Here is a 23,139-nt window from a genome sequence, read left to right as displayed (position 1 = left end):
CTAGGCCACTCCATGACCTTAATGTGCTTCTTTTTGAGACACTCGTTTGTTGCCTTGGCTGTGTGTTTTAGGTCATTGTCTTGCTGGAAGACGCAGCCACGACCCAACCTCCTACAATAAACTGTAATGTATCTCACAGTATATGCCTATAGATACATATGGCGCAGATAAGCTCCCACTGTATAATTAATTTTTTCTGTAATCGATCATGTAATGGCATAGTTTATCAGATTCCAGGCCACTTAGAAAGTTGTGATTGCACATCTTGGTTTCTTGACTGGTAACAGGTCCCTTTTGGCATACACCAGGCTGTTGGGGCCTATATGTTCGTCAGGTACTGTGTTCAGACCGGAGTAACATGTGACCAGGCCCTTGTGTTTATAGTTATCCGCTTTGGTTGGTTTCTTATACCTTTTTGTGGCTCGAGCCTTTCTCTCGCCTGTGACTTTGCTGTCCTGCGCTTGTGTTTTTCCTGTTTCTTTCCCATGAGACAGAAGTGGAAATCCCAGAAAAAGTGTTCCCCAGACAAAGGCATTTTAATGAATTCTTCATATTTCGGGAATCTTAAAATAGTTATTGAAGTATGTTTTGATGTTCTTTGGCTGCAGGAGCCACATCTGATGCTCCACATGCCTATTGGAATGGTTCATGGTGTTTGGAGAATAAATGTTCTAACGCTGAAAACCCCGGGATGACATTTCAAGTCTATTTGGATTTTTTTCCTTCACTCCCAATGTAGTGATGATAGGAGATAATGTAATGTGAGAGATGGGCAGAGGCGTGATGTCCTCAGCGACTGATCCAGCTAAACCTCTCCGGGCACATTTAGACTTGCCTTGTCCTTGAAAATTTAAGCCGGGCATAGACTGGATAAATTGTCACTTACCCAACCAGCTTTCCTTCTTTGCAAGCGTAATTTTTAACCTTTTTTTTTTATTGGCAGCTTTATTTTCTGACTTTAAATGAAATCTGAATTCTAAAAGCATAACATTCCTGCATGTATTCGTAGAGTATATACCTGGCATGTTGTGAAATTGCCACCCAGGAGTTTACATTCATCAGGGCCTTCATGCATATTAAGAAAAAAATGTGGATTTCTCCAAAATAATACATTGGATCAAAGATATCAGACTATTGTTTTCTTCAACTTCCCCTGACCTGCGGGCACATATAGGCGGCTTAGGAGGGTTGGTTTTATTGACAGGTTCTCTTTAGCAAGTTGTTTGCAGCCAAGTGTGATCCAAGCAGAACCTGAATGTTGAGCGCATGCAAAAAGTTTTGTCGCACGTCAGCCTATGCCTTGGTTTGTAGGCTCCGATTGTCACATAGAAGTACGGTATTCCAAAAATCTCTGTTATCCAGATGCTGGTGAACATCCGAATTGTGGAAAAAGACAAATGTCCTGATTAGTTGATTAAGGGGATGCTTAGATGTGCGAAGCTTGTTCCTCTATTAGATAGAGACCCTCACATCTGAATGAGATGACAATCTGAAGGTAAATTAAACTTTTTGATTTGGTAAAGTAAAATTGTGGAGACAAATTCCTGTATTACCCCCTGAAGGTTCCGCATCCAATACTTTCTATGGGTGACATTTGTGTTTTGGAGACCGGTGTCTCTGCAAAAGAAATTGATAGTCTGCGTCTCTGAAAGACGCACCACATGTCCGTCTCCACTGGTGAGCCGCAGAGGCACACATAGTAGACATGAGATTTCTAGGAATCCCCTCCGCTGTGCTGTAACATCTGGCCGCTGCGGATTAAACGCTGCATACATTTTTTCCGTGCACACAGGGCTCGCGTAGGAAAACTTGCAGCACGATTTGTATGGGCATAAATTAAGGCCGATGGCTCACTGATTGCCCCGCTAATGAAAACGCGACTCCTCTATTAGTATTTGTGTATCTGCGGTTTTCACAGGTAGCACTCGCACCTATGATAGTGAATAGGGCCGCTCACATGTCCATGATTTGTTGTGGAGATCTATTCGATAATGTTCCAAGTGTCGGATCAAAGTTGGCAATGCAAGTTGGTAGTGTGGCTGCAAAAATACCGGACAGCATCAGGGTGCTGTCCATTTTTCATGGACCTTTAGGCTGTGTGCACACGTTCCGTATTTTTCACGTTTTTTTCCTGCTTTTTTTGCGATAAAAACGTGTAAAATACACATACATATGCATCCCATCATTTAGAATGCGTTCCGCAATTTTTGTGCATATGTTGCTGTTTTTCCACGAAAAAAACGCATTGTGGAAAAAAAGCGCTGTTCATTAATTTTGCAGATTTTTTGCGGATTTCCCACTATATTATTGCATCCCAGAACCTCTGGAAAAAAATGCCAAAAAAGGCGAGAAATATGCGGAAAAAAAACCCGCCAAAAATCCGCGTGCGGATTTCTTGCAGAAAATGTCCGGTTTTGTTCAGGAAATTTCTGCTAGAAATCCTGAAGTGTGCACATAGCCTTAAAATGGGAGAAAGAAGAGATCTTTTGTTTTTTTCCTTTTTGTCTTTCTCTTCCGAGAAAAACTGATCACACTGACCAATCTGACAATGAAAAAGAACAAAAAAAACAACACACTGATAGTTTCTTAAAGGGAACCTGTCACCAGGTTTAGTCAATATAAGGTATGGCCACTGCCTTTCAGGGCTGATATACCCCATTCTATAATGCTGTATATTTGCCCCCAACCCGACCTGCAAGAGAAGAAAAATAAATTATATTATACTCACCTGGGGGCTGGCCGGTCCGATGGGTGTCGCAGGTCCTGACCGCTGCCGCCCTCCTGATTGCTGCATGGTTCCCAGCACCTGCGCACTGCAGTACTTTACTCTGCACTCAGCAGGGCTGATAAGTTCGCCTCTTGCAGGTCGGGTTGGGGACAGAGATACAGCATTATAGAATACTGTATATCAGCCCAGGAAGGCGGTGGCCGTAACTCGTATCGGCCAAACCTGGTGACCGCTTCCCTTAAAAGAGAATGCCAGATAATGTGAATATTTATATTATGTGGACTATGTACAGCGTTAAAAATGATCCAGTTTTTGAACACAAGATTTATAAGTTGTTTTGTTTTCCCCACTTCCCTTTTACCCAAGGTCTTTCCCGATGCATTATGGGATGTCATTATTTGGGTACTGTTATGGAGGCCCATTGTGGATATTCCTGTAGCCTATAGATAAGTGTATAATGTGCAGTCTCCACTATAATATATGATACGTTACTGAGCTGAGTAATGCGGAGAACATCCTCTGGAAGGGGGAAAATAATGTAATTGTGGTCTGACATTGCAGCTGACAAAAGAAACTATGCGATCAGTCAGTCATTGCCCCCGAACAAGGCGTTATTATTGCTGCTGAGATGGCTGGAGGGGCCTACTGCGATCTTACCCTACTAAAGCTCGTCAGCCATTTATGGGAGTTTTGTTAGAATTGGACTAGATGTTAATGGAGATGATCACGTATGTAATGTGTCAGCCCAATGGAGGTGGATTGACCAGTTCTGCAATGCCCGAGATTGCTGTTGTTAAGAAGCTGAGGTGCAGGTAGACGGAGCAATGCAAATCTGATGACCTAGCCTAATGGTAGGCCATGAGTATCCTAGTCCCAGAAACCCCTTTAAAGAATGTTACCAGGTATTTGCTACCGCTATCTGAGAGCGGCATAATGTAGAGGCAGAGACCTGGATTCTAGGCATGTCACTTAGGCTGGTTTCACACTTGCGTTTCAAAACGCATGCGTTTAAAAAAAAAACGCATGGTGAAAAAACGCATGTAAACGCGGGCAAACGCTGCATTTTTTTGACACATGCGTTTTTGCATGTGGTGAAAAAAACGCAGCGTTTTCACGTGTTTACATGCGTTTTTCCATGCGTTTGCGTTTTTTAAACGCATGCTGAGAAATGTGTGACAGCTGCCAATCATCAAAATAAAGTAAAAAACCCACTATAAACAGAAATAGTTAGGGGTAGGGATCATAACCCTAACCCTAAAGGGATCCTAACCCTAACCCTAAAGGGATCCTAACCCTAACCCTAAAGGGATTAGGGGTAGGGTTAGGGTTAGGATCCCTTTAGGGTTAGGGGTAGGGTTAGGGTTAGGATCCCTTTAGGGCTAGGGTTAGGGGTAGGGTTAGGGTTAGGGTTAGGATCCCTTTAGGGTTAGGAGTAGGGTTAGGGATAGGGTTAGGATCCCTTTAGGGTTAGGGTTAGGATCCCGTTAGGGTTAGGATCCCTTTAGGGTTAGGATCCCTTTATCACCTTTATGGTGGGGGGTGGCATATCAGTGTGTTTAAAAACGCATGCGTTTCCATTGACTCCAATGTATTTTTTGACACAAAAAAAACTCTTGCGTTTTTATGTGTCAAAAAAAGCCTCTCAAAAATACTACAAGTTGCATTTCTGAAAGAATGCATGCAGCAAAAAAACGCATGCGTTTCAAAACGCGACCAAACGCGTACAACAAAAAAGCATGCGTTTTCAATGTTAAATATAGGAAAAAAAACGCATGCGGTTTTGTGTGCAAAAAACGCTGCAGACAAAAACGCAAGTGTGAAACCACCCTTACTGAGATGTTTTTCAGTTTTTGTTAAATGACAGGTTTCTCTGCTACAGATCTTCAAGTTCTCTGAATGCTGAGCTCTGTATTACCCCGCCCACATGACTGGCCGCTTTCTGCCTATGCACAGTATACCCAGAATGCTGCCAATCCATGTTGTGGCGGGGTTACACAGAGCAGGGGGTCTACATTGCACAAGACAACTAGTCCTCTAATAATAATCTCCTGCTGATAAAACAATGATTCTATTGAAACCACAACAAACAGCACTGTGACACATAGCTGGAATCGGGGTCTCTGCCCCTACATCATGCCGCTCTCAGATTAGATGGTGAAAACCTGGTGACAGATAATATTTAAATGAACCATGACCAGTATCAAATGTATGGTTTATTTTTCCATTATTTCAAGGAAAATAAATTTCTGTTCAGATGAACATACACAAATTGCTAAAGACTCTGCAGAGTCCCAGCTTGAATTAAGCGATGATGCACATGCTTTATTCATTGTCTATGGGACTGCTGGGCGTTGTACTCCGCTATCTCCCAAATGTGTGGAGCCCTGTTGTATAGAAGGGAAATGAAGGAGAAGTTGCATGTGCTGGGTATACAGTACAACCGACGTGCTGGGTATACAGTACAACCGACGTGCTGGGTATACAGTACAACCGACGTGCTGGGTATACAGTACAACCGATCACGGTATAGGACTTGATTCATCAGATAGGATTTGTAACCTCAGGGGTAAAAATGTTATCTGCATGTTAACTCTTCATTACCCTTTTGAAAATCTGACAGGAGGTATTAATGTGACTTTAGAGGTCACCAAATTCAGGTGGAGCCTTAACATTGTTTTGTGGCTGAGTGAACCTTGATTCTAGCTCCATCAATGACTGGCATAAAACCTGCCCTTGCTGATGATGGTGGCAGCTGCGCAGGGTTATGTTCTGCCTCTATCCTTCCTGAGATTAGTTTGGGCTGGCGGTGGGTTACAGAATGTCCCAGCACTTACTGAGATCTCTGACTTACTTTTCTATATTGCAGCATGGAAGTGCTACTTAGCCGGAGCATGGTAAAGGAAAGCGCTCAGTATAACAATCCGCTTCTCGTAGACTTCTATGGGTTTTGTGGAGGCTGATCTGATGACTTCTATGGACTCCATTGACAACACTATAACCCATAGAAGTCAATAAGAAACATTTAGAGATTGCAGCAGAGTTCTGCACAAGAAGAATAAGGCTATGTGTGCCCAGTATGTTTTTGATGCGTTTTCACAGCGTTTTTTTGAGCACAGAAATGGGCCAAAAAACCCCTGGAATCCTTATGCGAGCTAATTCAATGACAATCCTGAAGTGTTGTGCACATGATCAGTAATTTTCCTTACGTATTTGCAGTGCATTTTTTTTTTTTCCGCAGCATGTCAATTCTTTGTGCGTTTTTGCAGCGTTTTTCACCCATTGACTTCAATTGAGTCAATCAAATCCACAGCAAAAAACGCAGGTATAAAAATGTTTGCGGAGTTGCTGAGTTTTTGCTTGCGTTTTTACCAGCTCCCTATGGCGTTTCCCACACGGACATCTGTCTGACAACATGGGGAACACCGACACTGGGTAACACTACCGCCGGTAAGACCGTAGATCAGAGCGCTGCGGGGCCATGCTGCCAGACGGGGCCATGCTGTCAGATGTCAGTGTGCCCCCGCAGCGGTAACGGGTTGTGAAGTCTGCAGGCTGGGGATCACATGAACCCTTCAATAGCAATTTGCCGCCCCATCCATCTCTGACACCCCCATAGCTAGGAGCCCTCTCTGCTCGATACACTAGAGGAAGCCATGATTGTGCCTGGATGTTGCTCCCTCCTTTTGCAGGTTATGGCAGATGTGACATACTTCGCTGCTTCTGTTCCGCTCATAAACTACAATGGAGAAAGTTGCGCTTATTAGACTTCTTTTTCCTTGATGTATAGTAGGGGAACCTCATTCTCCCTAAAAAATCTGCAAGGAAAATGGACCCCTCCCATGTAGAAGATAAATAAGGCAATGCTTATGTAGGTTTTGTTGCAGTCCTACAATCTGAAAATGTGGCTTTCACACCAAAAAAAGTTGTGCTGCTAATATAAATGTTCTCTCCATATATTTCAATGGAAAAAACCCCCTCCTATTTTTGGTATATAATATGTGTGTATCAGTCCTTTGTAAATGCGCTGTGATTTTTCCGGCGGAGGCCGCCCACATGAGGCAGTCTCAGGGTTTGCGGCAGGAAACCAGTGCACCATATAGAAGCCACCCTCACATATAAGGGGTTATTAGATTATTTACTTTGGTTGGAATGTGGTTAAAAATAATTAAAGCCACGATTTCATTTTTGTAAAACTGTTGGAAACAAATCACAAGTTCTGAGAACCCATCTTTGAGGACAAGAATCGTCTACATTTTTACTAAGGATGCAAGAATGCCAGTTATCCTTCTCGGTATATCCGAGAGCCCTGGTCAGGAGCCGAGGGTGGTGAGGGGGTGCGCGAGAGGACGCTTTAGCCGGTTACATCCAGCGGAGGCCGAGGGTTCTGTGTCCTGGACCCCATGAAGCTTCCCATTTGATTGGAGAGGCAATCAAACAAGAATCAAAGGTTTTTTCCTTTTTCCATTTTTTTTCCTACCCTTCTGACTGCAGTTTTTAATTGGCTGCAGCACTAACGTCTCCCAGCAGATACTGGGATAAGCGGGGAAGACTCACCAGTGGACACTAAGAAGGCAAGTGCCATCTTGATGGACTTATTTAGCAGATACGCGTTCGACACCGCACACTACTTCCCCAGCGTATGATTGTAAAAAAAGATGGCACTTGTCTCTACGGACTGGAAGAACATTTCTTACATTTGGCTGCGCACATTCAACGTCCTTAGTTTCCGTAGGATGTACAGTTTGCTCATCCCCTTTTTGTAAACCTGCTCTGTTTGGCACTTCCAATCGAGTTCTCTGTCAAAGTGAACCTCCAAATATTTGTAACTCTCGACCTACTCCTTCCTGACCAGCAATAGTGACCGGTAAACCTTCCATCTTTCTCCAGTTATAGTTCACCACCAGCTCCTTAGTTTTCTGTGTTCGTGCCCCCCCCCTCCTTGTCCCCATTCGTGTCCTCCTTCGTGTCACCCGTGTCCTCCTTCGTGTCTTCTTTCGTGTCCCCCTCCGTGTCCCCATTCGTGTCCCCATTCGTGTCTTCCTTCGTGTCTTCCTTCGTGTCTTCCTTCATGTCCTCCTTCGTGTCCTCCTTCGTGTCTTCCTTCGTGTCCTCCTTCGTGTCTTCCTTCGTGTCTCCGTGTCCTCCTTCATGTCCCCCGTGTCTTCCTTCGTGTCTTCCTTCGTGTCCCCCTTCGTGTCTCCGTTTTCTCCTTCGTGTCCTCCTTCGTGTCTTCCTTCGTGTCTCCGTGTCCTCCATGTCCCCCGTGTCTTCCTTCGTGTCTTCCTTCGTGTCCTCCTTCGTGTCTCCGTGTCCTCCTTCGTGTCCTCCTTCGTGTCCTCCTTTGTGTCTTCCTTCGTGTCTCCGTGTCCTTCGTGTCCTCCTTCGTGTCCTCCTTCGTGTCCTCCTTCGTGTCCTCCTTCGTGTCCTCCTTCGTGTCCTCCTTCGTGTCCTCCTTCGTGTCCTCCGTGTCTTCCTTCGTGTCTTCCTTCGTGTCCTCCTTCGTGTCCTCCTTCGTGTCCTCCTTCGTGTCTTCCTTCGTGTCCTCCTTCGTGTCTTCCTTCGTGTCTCCGTGTCCTCCTTCATGTCCCCCGTGTCTTCCTTCGTGTCCCCCTTCGTGTCTTCGTGTCCTCCTTCGTGTCCTCCTTCGTGTCTTCCTTCGTGTCTCCGTATCCTCCATGTCCCCCGTGTCTTCCTTCGTGTCTTCCTTCGTGTCCTCCTTCGTGTCTCCGTGTCCTCCTTCGTGTCCTCCTTCGTGTCCTCCTTCGTGTCCTCCTTCGTGTCCTCCTTCGTGTCCTCCTTTGTGTCTTCCTTCGTGTCTCCGTGTCCTCCTTCGTGTCCTCCTTCGTGTCCTCCTTCGTGTCCTCCTTCGTGTCCTCCTTCGTGTCCTCCGTGTCTTCCTTCGTGTCTTCCTTCGTGTCCTCCTTCGTGTCTCCGTGTCCTCCTTCGTGTCCTCCTTCGTGTCCTCCTTCGTGTCCTCCTTCGTGTCCTCCTTCGTGTCCTCCTTCGTGTCTTCCTTCGTGTCTTCCTTCGTGTCTTCCTTCGTGTCTTCCTTCGTGTCCCCCTCCGTGCCCTCCTCCAGCTTCACCTTAATCCCAGTTAGTAAGCAATCTAGGAGCAATGTGGTGATGAACAATACTTTTACCAGTATGATGGAGACCAAGTTACACCGCAAAAGTGGTAACCAGGTGGTTCGGTGAACAAAACATTGAAATTCTGTGTACACTAATTAGAATGTCCTCGGTCAGGATTTGGGCCAGAAGCTGATTTCCATCTGTCAGGACGTACTGCAGAAATCATGGGGGGGGAAAGGGGGCAGCTCCGTAATTATCAAGACTTTGCTGATGAGTTTAAAGCTGCTGATGTGTTTATAATTCAGGAACCAAAGAAACTTTTGACTAGAAGATAGGAAAACACTGAAGCGGCAAAACTGTGTGAAAACCAAAATTATTGTCTCGCACAACTTTTGGCCGCGACTGTACGTGTAGGTGGACAGAGCCATGTTCACATTGTAGATTCTGCAGTAACTCGCCATGGTCCCCTCAACCTGATCGGCCAGTGGCAAAAATCGGACCCCTAAACCGGTCTGATATTGATGACTTTTGTAAAGAATCGGCCACCAATCTAGTGTTCCCATAAAGCCCCTTTATACGGTTATTACCTGTCACTTTAGGGTCAGTGATTGAAATTGAGCAATAATGCAGACCAGTAACTACTTCCTTCCTAGTTTCCTCCTTCCCTTCCATTAGGACAGTCATGGGACTATATCCAGTGCGGCTTATGTAGGTTTCTATACCGCCCAGTTGGGCTGTCAGGACTAAGGTACCATAGGGCGACTGTGCAGAACGGTCTGCTCCTGCCCTCTAGTGGTCAACGTCTGAATTGACTTTCACCATTTTTCTGGTGTAAAATGCAAACAAAACATAATAATTTTGCTGTTTGGCAGCTTTGTGCTTTGCTCCATTTTTAGCTTCTTGTTTGCGGAGTGCTTGTTGGTAAACACTGTTACGTTCACTAGTTTCTTACGGAGTTGCAGTCCTCATCGTACCCATTTGCCATATTAAAAAAATACTAAACGGTGTTTCTGCTGCAGGTTTTTTTTTTTTCTTCAATTCACGGTATGTGTTTTATGGTTTTCTTGGATTCAGACCAAAGTAAAGATGAAGGGATATGGCGGATTATACACCGTAGACCACATTTGTGGAATTTTCCTGGGATGAGCAGGGCCTTAATATGCTTAGCGAAATATCATCTGCCTAAACCAGCACCTGTCTAATCCGGGGCGATGCTAATCACTTAATTTATGGCACATTGTCTCATCACTGCCGGCAACTCGTCAAGTAAGGACTGATTCCGATGGGTTATTTTGTGGACCACTCTGGTTGCAAAAAAGCCACGGACACGAGAACAGCCATGACTAGAATTGGTATAAATCCCAGCAAATACTGATAACACACGTGTGTGCAACAAAGCCGTCTGAGCGCGGCCTGAGTGAAAATATTGCTAACTGCTCTACGGATTACTATACGCCGTCCTCCTTTTTTACCCTTTAAACAGTATGGCTACCTGTCACCATGCATGGATCCATTTATTCACGGTTTTCTCCTGATCCGTCTTCAGGAGCGCACTGCTCCCCTATCTTCCTGCTGTGCCAGGAGCGGTGTACTCCTGAACACGGACAATTGGGACCAGCAGCATGTTCGCACCACTGGTCCAAACTGGGCGTCTTGCAATGCTGTCAGCAGGGACAACTTTACATCTGCAGCACAGGAGTTTGGGGGCCCGAGGTGCCACATGAACGGGCTGTAAAATTCCTGCTGTGTGCTCCTCGCCTAGGTAACTGGCCTCTCTGAGACCGCGGGGGAGCCAAGTAATCCTGACAATGAGCTGTGCACTAGAACCGCCCGAAGTATCAACACGTTATGTTATGGGTGGTTGTTATTGTTGTGTGTTTTTTTGTTTGTTTGTTTTTTTATTTTACAACTTCATGATTTTTCAGGTGGGTTCCAGAGTCTTTTTGCTGAGTTTTCGGAGAAGAAACTTGCTGTTTTCAGATTGGGAGGAGGATTTGAAGCGTTTCCTCTGTTTCTGCTACAAAAACTGCTTAAAAAAACAACAAATTCCTTTAAAGAAAAAAGAAAAAAAAGGGCATATACCCACTGAATGGAAACTCTCCAAATCCTCTTCAAAAACCTGGCGGTGGTGCTCCGTTTTTGCTCTGGAAACCTTGTAAGGTTATGTTCCCATGATATCAGCTTTTGTTGCGTTTTACAGTTCCAGCAAAGTGGATGGGACTTATTGAAATCTCCTTCCCTCTGCTTCTGCTTAGCACCGCGTAAATGACATGTGGTGCGTTTTTCAGCTCCGCACTCCGTTAATTTATCTTGCGAGGACGCTGAGTTTTTTGCACTGATTTATCCCCATGGACTTGCATTATATGCGGAACATCTGCAGCACAAAAATGCTCATGCTTTTTTAGTGCGTTTCCACCGCAGAAACACGTCATACTAACAAAAGTATAGCAATAGAGTTTTGTCAAAGCAAAAGACCAAGAAATATAAGAAACAAAGCAGCTTTAGGCTTCTTTCACACTTCCGTCGTTTGCCATCCGTCGCAATCCGTCGTTTTGGGCAAAAAAAACGGATCCTGCAAATGTGCCTGCAGGATACGTTTTTTGCCCATAGACATGTGTTAGCGACGGATGGCCACACGTCGCGTCCGTCGTGCGACAGATCCGTCGTGTTTTGGTGGACAGTCGTCACAAAAAACGTTCAGTGTAACGTTTTTTTGTCCGTCGGATCCGCCATTTCCGACCGCACATGCATGGCTGGAACTCCGCCCCCTCCTCCCCGGACTTTAGACTGGGCAGCGGATGCGTTGAAAAACTGCATCCGCTGCCCACGTTGGGCACAAATTTCACAACGTCCGTAGGTACATCGGCCCGACGCATAGCGACGGACCCGTACCGACGGAAGTATGAAAGAAGCCTTATTTAAAGCATGAAACGCCAGAGGCAAAAAAGCAGAATAAAAAACCCAATACAAAACGCACAGAAATGCATGCTAATTAAAACGGAGCGAAAATTCTGCAACATCAAAAACGCTCCAAAAGCACAGCTCAGGCCCTATTTAACGGTATTTTTATCTCCTACTGAAAAAACGGGGTGACAGGTTCCCTTTAAAAAGTCAATGTGTGCATATAAAGGCCATATTTTGATATGTTGGGTTTTGTAGAATATAAAAACTGCAGGTCTTGGCAGCAGGCTTTATGATGGCGGTTATTTAGTGGAAGTATTTTCTGCATAGTAATATCTGGTTTCATTCAGTTGTAGATCAAGTAACACATTAAAACATATGGCGGTATAATCCCTCACTATGTAGAACAATGGCAATGGACTACCAGCTTCTGCCAGCAGAGGGCAGTGTTATGTCTATAAATAATCAGAACCTACAAGAAACTGGCCAGAATAATACTAGTGCCATTACTGGGTATTAGCTGCAAGGAACACAGGAGCCGCTCCTCCCTGCCGGAAATGGCAGACAACAGGGAACAGTAGCTGTGTTACACAGCAAAGCAAATGGAAAATAAAGATGCTTTAGGGTTAGCGTTTTTTTTTTTGTTTTTTTTTTTGCATTTTGATCTTTTATGTATGAGGCATGAGATCCTCTCCAGGTTGCTGCCGCTACAGGACGTGTCAATCATTGAAGCTGGTAGGAGAGTCAGAAATAACAGGAACACTCCATGTTTTGCTGCTGACATTTGGCCCCTGTGGCAGAGACTCAGGCCTTTCCTATTATGTAGGGGTCTCTAGATATTGGGGTACGTTCTCATAGTGATTTTTTTTTTTTAATTAAAAGTATGGATTTTTCTGGCTTAAAATGACCAAAAAATGCATCACAAAGTCTTTGTGAATTTTTTAGCGTGGGCTTTTTTTCTGCGGTTTCTGTGGTCGGTTCTGCTCCTGTTCATGTGTCACATTCAGTGGTCTTTCAAGCAGAAACACCTAAAACAAAAATGACATGTTGCTTTCTCCACATGGGAAAAAAAATATATGTATCACGTGCATTAGACGGATTTCCACATCCATAGGAGGATCGTTTACAGGTCATTTGAATTAGGACATCTAAGTCCATTTACTGTGCATTCACACGGACCCATAGTGTCATTAATCCTGACCCACATCAGTTTTAAAATCTGTGTCTATGGTCCTTTTCTCAACAGTTTCCCATAATTTTCGTCAATAATGCCCCGCTCCTCGGCTTACCGCACTTCCTTCTTGCCTATTGGGATGGTGTGCTCCTGATAATTTCACAGGTCTGATCATTGGCATTGTAGCATCCCCCGTCCAAACTGTGCGCCCTCCTGTGCGTCTACGTGAGGCGGCAGAGTAGCGCTTACAAGCTCAACAGGAAAGCGCTTGTAAGCACTGCACATGTTCGGCCACTGCTGCTAGGCTGCAGTGGTGGCCTGTAACCTAGGCAGCGAGCCACAAGTAATTAACAACATTTCTCTCCGTTTTCGATAACCTATAACTGAAAACAAACAAACAGTAAATTGTTCTTACAAACATTCTGCGGCAGTAACAACATGGGATTAATCTTTAAAGGGCTATTTGTCCGTATCATCAGTGGAATTTTCCTTTTTAAATTGGCAAGTGTGTTCCCAGTTGATGATGGAAGGGGCCGACTGGTGTGGCCGGGTTATATGGCTTGTAGGAAAGCTACCAGCGGTTGCCAAATGTTTGTGAGGTGTTATGTAGCCTACACCCTGCGGAGGACAGATATGGCACCTACATCATTACTATGGATGTGATCACACTATTTATAGGTATGTGGCAGATTTCTGCATGGGGATAATATATGGCCATTACTGTACAGGTCGTATTGCGTGTCTTCTTGTGTTTTATATCTGATTTTGCTGGTACAATTCCCAGTCATGCACGTAGTGTGTCATAGCTGTTAGGACTATGTATATGTGAAATAAGTGCGACTACAAGGCCCAGGCCTGGCGCCCAATAGTAAGTAGGTCCATGCAGTCAGCGTCCATTAGATTGCATAGTCTGGGCCCAAGTCCCGCATATATGTTAGACCCATGTCAGCTGCACTCACCAACATTGGCCGACAGTCTAGTGTGACATTATCTGCCATGGTTGATAAGGATCTGGCATGTCTGATTTCGGACCGCCAATCCTCTTGTTCCCAGCGAGATGAGCCTGGAGGGGTCTAGCATTGGCCGCCCCTGTGTATATGGGGGGAGTTTGCAAAGAATTCCCAGACGTAGGATCAGCTGAACCATTGTTTGATCGACAGCCATCGGATATGTATTGGGCACCTAAACGTGTGATTTTATGGCTATTATTAGTGGATTTTAGGCTGTTTTGCACCAAATACAACCTCTGACCTCATCCTTTTGGATATGTTCACACGTAGCGTTTTTGCTGATTTTTTTTTTTTTTTTTTAATGCAAATTTTAAGCCGCATTTTACAGTACGGTACTAACAAAAGCTTTGAGAGTTCAGAAATCTCTTGTACACAGATGAGGTTTTTTTCCTGACTGATTTGGGAAAACTGCTGCATTTTTGCAAACTGCAGCATGTCACTCCTTTATGCGTTGTTTCTGCACACATAGAAGGTAATGGGTAAGTGCAAAAAACGCAGCACAAAGGGAAGGTATCAGGTTTTGGTGCAAAAACCTTAAGGAAGTTGCATCATGATTTTTTTTTTTTTTTTAGGGGGGGGGCAGTAAACTTTATCAGCATGCATTACAGACAACAAAAACACAGCGAAACCTACTTTTTGTAAGCCACTTCTTTACTGTCAAGAGTATGTTTTTCCTGCGTTAAAAAAAAAAAAAAAAAAAAAAAAAAAAAAGCAAAAACACAACGACTTAACGGTTTGGTACAGGGGGCCCCTGATGTCAGTCCTGTCTGTGGCCACCTTAGGCTTCGACTACAAGGGAAGCTGGTGTGCCAGTCCCATGTTCTCGTATTGCCCCATGTACACAAGTTACACAATGTCTGCAGCTTGCGATAATAGAAATGTCATCAAATCAAGAAGTGCTGCAGCTGCCTGACTCTTCCTACAGTGGTTTAAGTCAGACCACGCGATCCCTATGATCCGACAGTGTGGGCAGACTGGCATGCCTGGTAAGCGGGGTGGTGGATGTGCGACATGGAATAATTGTGCCTGTTCTCTCTCCACAGGAGGCGGACAGCGGGGAAGAAGAGTGTCGCTCTCAGCCCAGAAGGTAACGTGTCCTAGAATCCGTGCTGCAGCTTTCATGACTTATACAAATGTTACTTCCCATTTGTGATGAATGCTTGTTAGGATGGAGGCGCCGTTCCGTGGACCATTTGCCAAATATGTCATGTTTGCCTCGTGCTTCAGACTTTTTTCCGCTTTCTGCTTATTTAATTGGGTGAAAAGTAGCAGGAAATTGCTTCACCTCGAACTTTTAGGTGATCAAGGGAAATGTCCATCAGGTCCTGTAAATGTAAGAACAGGCCTCTGTGACTGCGTAATTACAGGTAGTCCTCTACGCCCCTTAACATTAATATCAGGCTTAAAGGGGATTATCGCCTCCATCCTTAATGTGGACATTACACGAGTAAGAACCTTCCCGGCCGGACTGTGCCGCGACATCACACATCACTTCATTTCTTATATGACCCATTACCGCAGTGAAGTGTTTTCTGCTCCTCTAGAGTCTGGCGTACAATTAGAGCAGCTGTAGAGGACTACATGTAGCACGTCCGAAACTGGGAATCTGCCATAAGAAACGGCGGTCAGTAAATTGTAGTATAAGGGAGTTATGCCACTGTTGACATTTATGGCTAAATGTGTAATGGATGCGAATCCTGGCGGAGTATGAATGGACACGTGGCCGGGCGTGCGTGGAACATGCTCCAATTTTACAGGAGTTATGAAAACTGATGACTTCCACAACCTTCAAAGAAGTCAATGAACACAGTCACGCACATACCTAATCACATCGCCATTCATTCTCTGCCATATTTTTTGCCATAATATGCCAGAGTCAAACCCTTTTTAAGGCCCTGTTCATACTGACACACAAAACCCACAATAGCATTGTCAAGTGTTGGAAGGCATTTTGGCGATTCATCTAGAAGTTATGGAGGTGTCCACTTCTGGAGAACAACTTACTAATGAGCCCAGAGAGATGAGAAAAAATCCAAGCTCGCCTCCGTACTTTGCTGCCAGAGCTGAGGATCTACGAACATTTCAGGACTTCTGGTAAATTTTCTAATGGTGAAAATTTCCACAGGAAATTATCTTTACCAGACTAATTGTTAGTGGAATACGTTTTAGTGAAATTGCTCGAATCGTGGCAAAAAAAATAAATGTTATAATGGAAAATATCAAAATTAGTTGGTGGAGGTCCACATGTTTGTGTGTTGGGGTGGAGGACGCCACGCTCCGTCTTCCTTACACATGTTATGGGTGATGTTTATGGTGTGTAGTTCACACTTCCGTTTCGTCTGGGTTACAAGAAGCAGCAGTGAGGCGTGATTGTGTTATCAGTACACGCTGTGCCCGACCACAAGACATCTTACACAATAACACGCTTTCCGGCGGTGCTACAAGTTCTCACCGCGGATTTCTGCTGCTTGTTGGGGTGTTTTTAGTGGGTGATAAAGATGGTTTATTTTCCATTATTCATTACATGTAGGGATTCAGTGTCACACCTGAACTTTGGACGATGTCATCACAATATTCTTCATTTCTGTGCACTCAGATTATTCCATTATCACATCTTCACCCAGTCCTGCTATATAACAGTCCAAACTGGACAAACTGGAAGGAAGAAGCAGGATGTGGTCAGAAGATGTTGGGTGCCTTGTAGATTCTGGCACATGTTTTGCAGAAGTTGCACTGAGACATACGAAAAGTTCTAAAAGATGACCTGATGCTGAGAAGAATGTCTATTTATTCAGTGGCCAGAATATAATAACAAATTTGGCACTCGGTATATGAAAAATTGGAGTTCCTTTTATTGTGCATCCAAACAAAAATGTGAACGTTTTCAGTCCGTCATAGGACCTTCATCAGAACATTCTTTAACAAGAACTGTAATATACACAACAATCAGTGAGCTCAGTGGCTCATGATGATTAGGCTCGTTTTACCACCGGTGTAGTGTTAGGTAGGAACTTTATATTAATATTCTCTCCTGTAGGAGTGTTTTCAGGGGTTAGATTGGCCCAACACAGGAATGTTGTCGCCTGCAGTATTCCACCAGCTTTGTGTACTTGTGTGGAGAAACGAAATACAAGTGATACTCTTCTGGGTGATGAAGTGCCTCATGGTGGCCATGCACCTCATATGTTGGCTGAATGCGTATGTCTTCAGAGGAAAGTAAGCGGCCATTAGACTTTGCTGCTGGTGGCTGATCCTCCTTGAGGACAAAAGGATCGGACGTGTTGAAATCAAACGTGAACGACCTTTTTGTTTCCTCCATCTACTTTTGGTACAACCATATACTAGAGTTTAGCAGAATGATTTCCACGACCCTGGTCCAGCGGCCATGTCAGTTGTCCACTGCGCTGTAAACGTCCTTACTACCTGTTGGCTTCCTTGGTGCCTTTTTTTTTATTAGTAGGGCCTACAATAATGCTGGAAGTTGGCTGTGCTTTGGTCTGGCTACTATGGAAGCATCTTCTGCAAATCGGTGTCCTCAACGCTACCTCATTCATGGTAGATGGTCCACCTGTTCACATGAAATTGGCTGGTTTCTTGACTGTCCTCTTATGTGTATTCTTACCATGGCCATACACATTAAAGGCATAGACTGTAAGGACAATGAGTTCTTTGTTGTAATTTTTATGGGTTTAAAGCTGTTTTATATCCAATTGTATAAATTTGTCCAAAAACCTCATATGTACTGAAAAAGATTTTACTTTTGGGGGAGGGAGGAGCTCTGTATAACGAACGTAAAGCCAATAAATAAAGAACGTTCTTGGAAATAATTTGTGCTAGGAGATAATTCCTGTAATCTAGCAATTGTCCCTCATCAGTTCCTCCTAACGATTGTGAGGCAAACTTCTGTGTGAATGAGATTTATAGGCCGCTTACCTGAATACTTCATAAGGCCTTTACAAATCTTGTCTCCACATAAAAGAAAGTAATAAACTACCGTAAATGCCCCAAAAATCAGATGTCACATTTTATTTCCCATTGTCTTCCTTGTAGCCATCTTTCTCTTTTATCCCCAAATTGCTTGGTGATAAGTTTCCGCTGCGGCTGGGTTGGGTGTGGATGAGTGGCGGACGTCCCACAGCAGCTGGATCGGTGCACAGATCTGGGTATTCGGCAGGTCATTGCTGTTTGTCAAGTGTAGGAGGGAAGCCGTACTCTCGCTATTGGCCATTAATGGCAGTCTGATGCCAGACACTATATTCTGAGTGTGCGGGGGAGAAATAGTTTACACATTGATCGTGAGATGTAGAAAATATATATTGGCTTCTCAACATTACGTGCCGTCACCAATTCTCCAGAAAGGCATAAACATATTCCAGTTAGCTTCCAGACTTCCATATCAAAGGGTTCCAGGATAAAGCACTCAGGACTTGTCCTTTTAAAATAGGTCATTGATGTGTGATCAGTAAGAATGTGCCCCCACTACTCTTTGGCAGGAGAAATGGATTCATGGACAATGGGAAGCTGCATGTCCATCACCCTGGTGCCCTCGCCTATCCCACAATAATGGCCATCAGTATTCTATCTGGGGGAAAAATAAAACTCTTAAAGGGATTGTCTAGGAATTATAAAATGTTGGCAATTGTTAAAAATTTCAGTTTTGTAATTTACATGCATTAGAAATTCAGAAGACTTTTCTCAATCTCCTCGGAGGACCAAAGGTCTCCAGTTCCTTCAGTATTGGCTTGTAAAGATCCCACTGTGTCATGTGACCTGGTCCAGAAATGTCTCTGCCCCCAAGCATGCACTCATCACTGGGCAGAGGCAGTGCTCCCCAAAATATTCTTGTTGGGACCTGTCTAAAAATTGGGTGCAAAATATTTGTTATCATTCACAGTAGTGTGAATATTCATGACTTCTGCCATCTATTGTCTTGGCATTGCTAGAATGGCCGACTGCTAAATGTCTGAGAATCTGTTTACCGTATGTTCTTTACTTTTCACTTGCTTTCTTGTAGAATAAAAAATCCTATCATGCCTTTGTGTGTCTTGGTTTGCCCTGAGAGCGCATGTCCTGTGCTAGCAGTATCATTTGTTTTCTCATTTGCGAAGCCTAAATTAACTTCAGGAAAGAAAAGATCAGAAAAGTATTTCCTCAGAAACCAGATTTGCATTCGTTTATTTACTATTACATCATGTTGACTGCGGCCCACCCTTCAGCTTGACCTATGGCTTCCTCATATTTAGCGATGGAATTTTGTAGAAGTCGATCAGAGGAGCCCTGAAGGTTGCTAATTTCAATTCTAAACAAGTCACTGTCACACTTAGGCCGGAGTCACACTAGACCGTAAAAAATCGCACAGCACTCGGACCAATGTTAATCTATGGGGCAGCTCCCATCATCCGATATTTTCTTAGCCAAGAATCGGCAATGAAAGTCTATGGATGCGAGAAAAACTCGCACACCACATGGACCATCAGTGTGACTTGCGAGAAATACGCACGAGTGTCCTTTAGAAAAGCCGGTAATTCAGTACAGTAAAACCACACTAACAGGAAAATAGAATAGATAGAATAAATGTCTACACATAGTAAAGGTGTGTGTGTGTAGATTAAGGGTCACTTCCGTCTGTCTGTCTTTTCTGTCTGTCACGGATATTCATTGGTCGCGGACTCTGTATGTCATGGAAATCCAAGTCGCTAATTGGTCGTGGCTGTTTTGCAGCGACCAATCAGCGACGGGCACCGTCCGGAAGAAAATGGCCGCTCCTTCCTCCACGCAGTCAGTGCCCGGCACCCGCATATTCCCCTCCGGTCAGCGCTCACACGGGGTTAATGGCAGCGTTGACCGCGGTGTAACGCACTCGGTTAACGCTGCTATTAACCCTGTGTGACCAACGTTTTACTATTTATGCGGCATCAATAGTAAAAAGATCTAATGTTAAAAATAATTAAAAAATAAAAAATCGTTATATACTCACCGTCCGTCGGCCCCTCGGATCTACAACAGGCCTTTCCCGCTTGCGACGCTCCGGTAACCGGTCCATGCTGCGATCTCGCGAGATGATGACGTAGCCGTCTCGTGAGACCACAATGCACTCTTCAGACCGGAGCGCACGAGGACCGTCGGTAACTGCTTCGATTTGGGGGGTCAACGGAGGGTGAGTATATCACTATTTTTTATTTTAATTCTTTTTTTTAACAGGGATATGGTGCCCACATTGCTATATACTGCGTGGGCTGTGCAATATACTACATGGACTGTGCAATATACTACGTGGGCTGCGCAATATACAACGTGGGCTGCGCAATATACTATGTGGGCTGCGCAATATACAACGTGTACTGCGTGGGCTGCGTAATGTACTGCGTGGGCTGCGCAATGTACTGCGTGGGCTGTGCTATACACTACGCATACATATTCTAGAACACCCGATGCAATAGAATTGGCCCACCATCTAGTGTGTATATGTGTGTGTGTATATATATATATATATATATATATATATATATATATATATATATATATATATATATATATATATATATACATATATACCCCAGAAAAGGCACATCTATAAGATGTGCCTATTCTGGCACTCAGCCTCTCTTCCCACTGCCCTGTGGCATTGGCATATGGGGTAATAAGGGTTTAATGTCACCTTGCTATTGTAAGGTGACATTAAGCCTGGTTAATAATGGAGAGGAGTCAATAAGACACCGCTCCATTCTTAATCCAATAGTCTGAAAGGGTTAAAAATACACACACAGTAAGAATAAAGTACGGTATTTTAATGAAATAATGAAACACACAGGTTTAAACATCTTTACCGCACGCTCAATCCATGTAAAGCCCTCGTTCTTCTGTAAAACAAAAAAAAAAAAATCCAAAATAAAAAAGCCACAATATACCATACCTGTCCGCCGTACAGTCAAGTCTCACGCTGTAATCCAGTTGTAAAATGTAAATGCCCCCACATATGGGAGCGCAGCTAATGCGGCTGCTCCCGGCTGTAAACGACTGGGGAATGATGAGCAAGCAGGGCAGCACGGTGGCGCAGTGGTTAGCACAGCAGCCTTGCAGCGCTGGAGTCCTGGGTTCTAATCCCACCTTGGACAACATCTGCAAAGAGTTTGTATGTTCTCTCCGTGTTTGCGTGGGTTTCCTCCGGGCACTCCGGTTTCCTCCCACATTCCAAAGACATACTGATAGGGAATTTAGATTGTGAGCCCCATCTGGGACAGCGATGATAATGTGTGCAAACTGTAAAGCGCTGCGGAATATGTTAGCGCTATATAAAAATAAAAATAAAGATTATTATTATTAAGCGTGCTTGGATAAGGTGTTCTCAGAACATGCTCATGTGCTAATCGAGTATATTCGGAGTGCTTGAATAATGTGTTTGAGTCCCCACGGCTGCATGATTCATGGCGGTTAGACAGCCACAACACATTCTGGTATAATCGAACATACAGGGAACATGCATGTGCTGCGGCTATCTAACCGTCGTGATTAATGCAGCCGTGGGGACTTGAGCATACTATTCAAGCACGCCGAAGACCCTCTGATAACACCCGAGCATGCTCGTCGCCCGAGCACGTTTGCTCATCACTAGTTATAGGCTCTCTATGAATCTCATCCACTTTGATAGATGCAGCTTTTTTTTTTTTGCTTAAGAAAATACGCAGCATCAAAAACTTATTGTGGGAACTTGGCCTTAAGGTTGCCTCATTCCGAGGCGTCTTGTTGTGTGTTGATTTTTCCTTCCTTCTTTTTTGAGCCGTTCTCATCAGATTTAAGAGATCTTCTTAATAATGTATGCAGTTTATATTGTGAAATCTGGTGATCCATATGCTGCCTATGAATCTAAAGGCTCACATACACAGTGGATTAAAGTTGCTGAAAATGAATGATTTCAACCAAAAATGATTTTGTTGTTTTAGCTGATCAATCACTGTCATCTTTTGCGAGAAAGTCGACCATGCTGGTTTTTTTTTCTGGTTTGTTTTTTTTTCCTTTAACAAAGACATGTTATTCAAAGAATGATTTTGTCTTTGATGCTTCATTAAGAGAAAATATGTTTATTTCCCGATGTCGCTGAACATATGTTACCAGGATGGAAGGTTATTATAGGCAATTGTGGAATAAACCGCAAATGGCTGTGTTATTATTATGACCATTGACTAAACTGCATGCTTTATTCCAGTTTTTTTGGGGAGGCCTTTTTAGCAAAATCAGGCACCTATAGTTGGTCAGACAAATTACTATGGATTGCAGGAGGCAGTTGATTCATCACTAAGAATTCCCATAGTGAAAAATGAAAAAATAAATAATAAAAAAAAGTTACTTGCCAATATCCGATTTCAAGGCGCAGAGTCTACCTGCCAATTAAGATTTTTTTTTCAACCTATGTTTCCAGCTATAGTACTTTTTCTGTCATTATATTGTGACAAGATAGAATATGACTTCTCTAATCTCCATCATTGATGCAATCTCCAATAGACTAGGTTTTTAATTATAGGTTTACTTCTCGGACATTTTTTTTTTTTTTACACCAGTTCTACCAGTGTGTTAAAACGAACATTCAGATGAATATCTTGTTGCGAGGTCTCAGTTTCATGGTTGTCCCTCTGGGCTGAATCTCTTAGGTAATGTGATCAAGGTGTCATTTTTTTTTTTTTGCACCTCCTTTGACAGGAGCGGTCCAATACCCAAAAGTAAGGCTGGCTACTCACGTGAGAACTGTTGTCCATGGCCGGCCATTCTCTTCGGTCTCTGCTTATCTTCCCCAGAAACCAGAAATGATGGGTGATTTAAAATTCCAAAGGCCCAATCCTTTTTTTTTTTTTTTTCCTGACCTTATTTGTCATAGTAGTGTTCGGAGGACCCCCATACACGAGATGGTCGACCGGTCTTGACGAAATCTGTGGGTTCAGCCGACATTTATTTCATGTACGGGGTCATTTAGCTTTATCTATAGGTTAATGCTGAATTAGTGATTTAGTACGGATTGTGAACTCCTAATTAGATGTCATGATAATAGTTTGTATTTTTTTTTTTTTTTTTTTTTTTTTAGCGTAAATGGCAGGTGATTTATGAGAAAATATTCATTTTTGAACACTGCCTCATTCAAAGTACCCACAAAGCACAAGCTTATAATTTTATATCTTGTACCAAATTTTGTGGAGATTTTAACTTGTGAAGGTATTGTTTGGGTCGAAGTACCGTACATAATAATTGCAGACCTAGATAATAATA

The 23,139-nt window shown here is 43.7% G+C and overlaps 1 protein-coding gene across 2 annotated transcripts in view; it reads left to right on the top strand.

Annotated features, from left to right (window-relative positions):
* SSH2 (slingshot protein phosphatase 2) overlaps positions 1-23,139 on the top strand; it is a 234,243-nt gene that overhangs the window by 97,463 nt on the left and 113,641 nt on the right. For both annotated transcript variants that reach the window (XM_069761157.1, XM_069761159.1), the window contains one exon: positions 14,928-14,971. In XM_069761157.1, the coding sequence (XP_069617258.1) occupies positions 14,928-14,971 (44 nt within the window). The remainder of the gene's footprint in view (positions 1-14,927; positions 14,972-23,139) is intronic.

This window comes from Ranitomeya imitator, chromosome 3 (assembly GCF_032444005.1).
Source record: "Ranitomeya imitator isolate aRanImi1 chromosome 3, aRanImi1.pri, whole genome shotgun sequence".
Classification (NCBI taxonomy): Eukaryota; Metazoa; Chordata; class Amphibia; order Anura; family Dendrobatidae; genus Ranitomeya; species Ranitomeya imitator.
The sequence above is the reverse complement of the archived record's forward strand: the minus strand, read 5'-3'. Positions and strand labels throughout refer to the sequence as shown.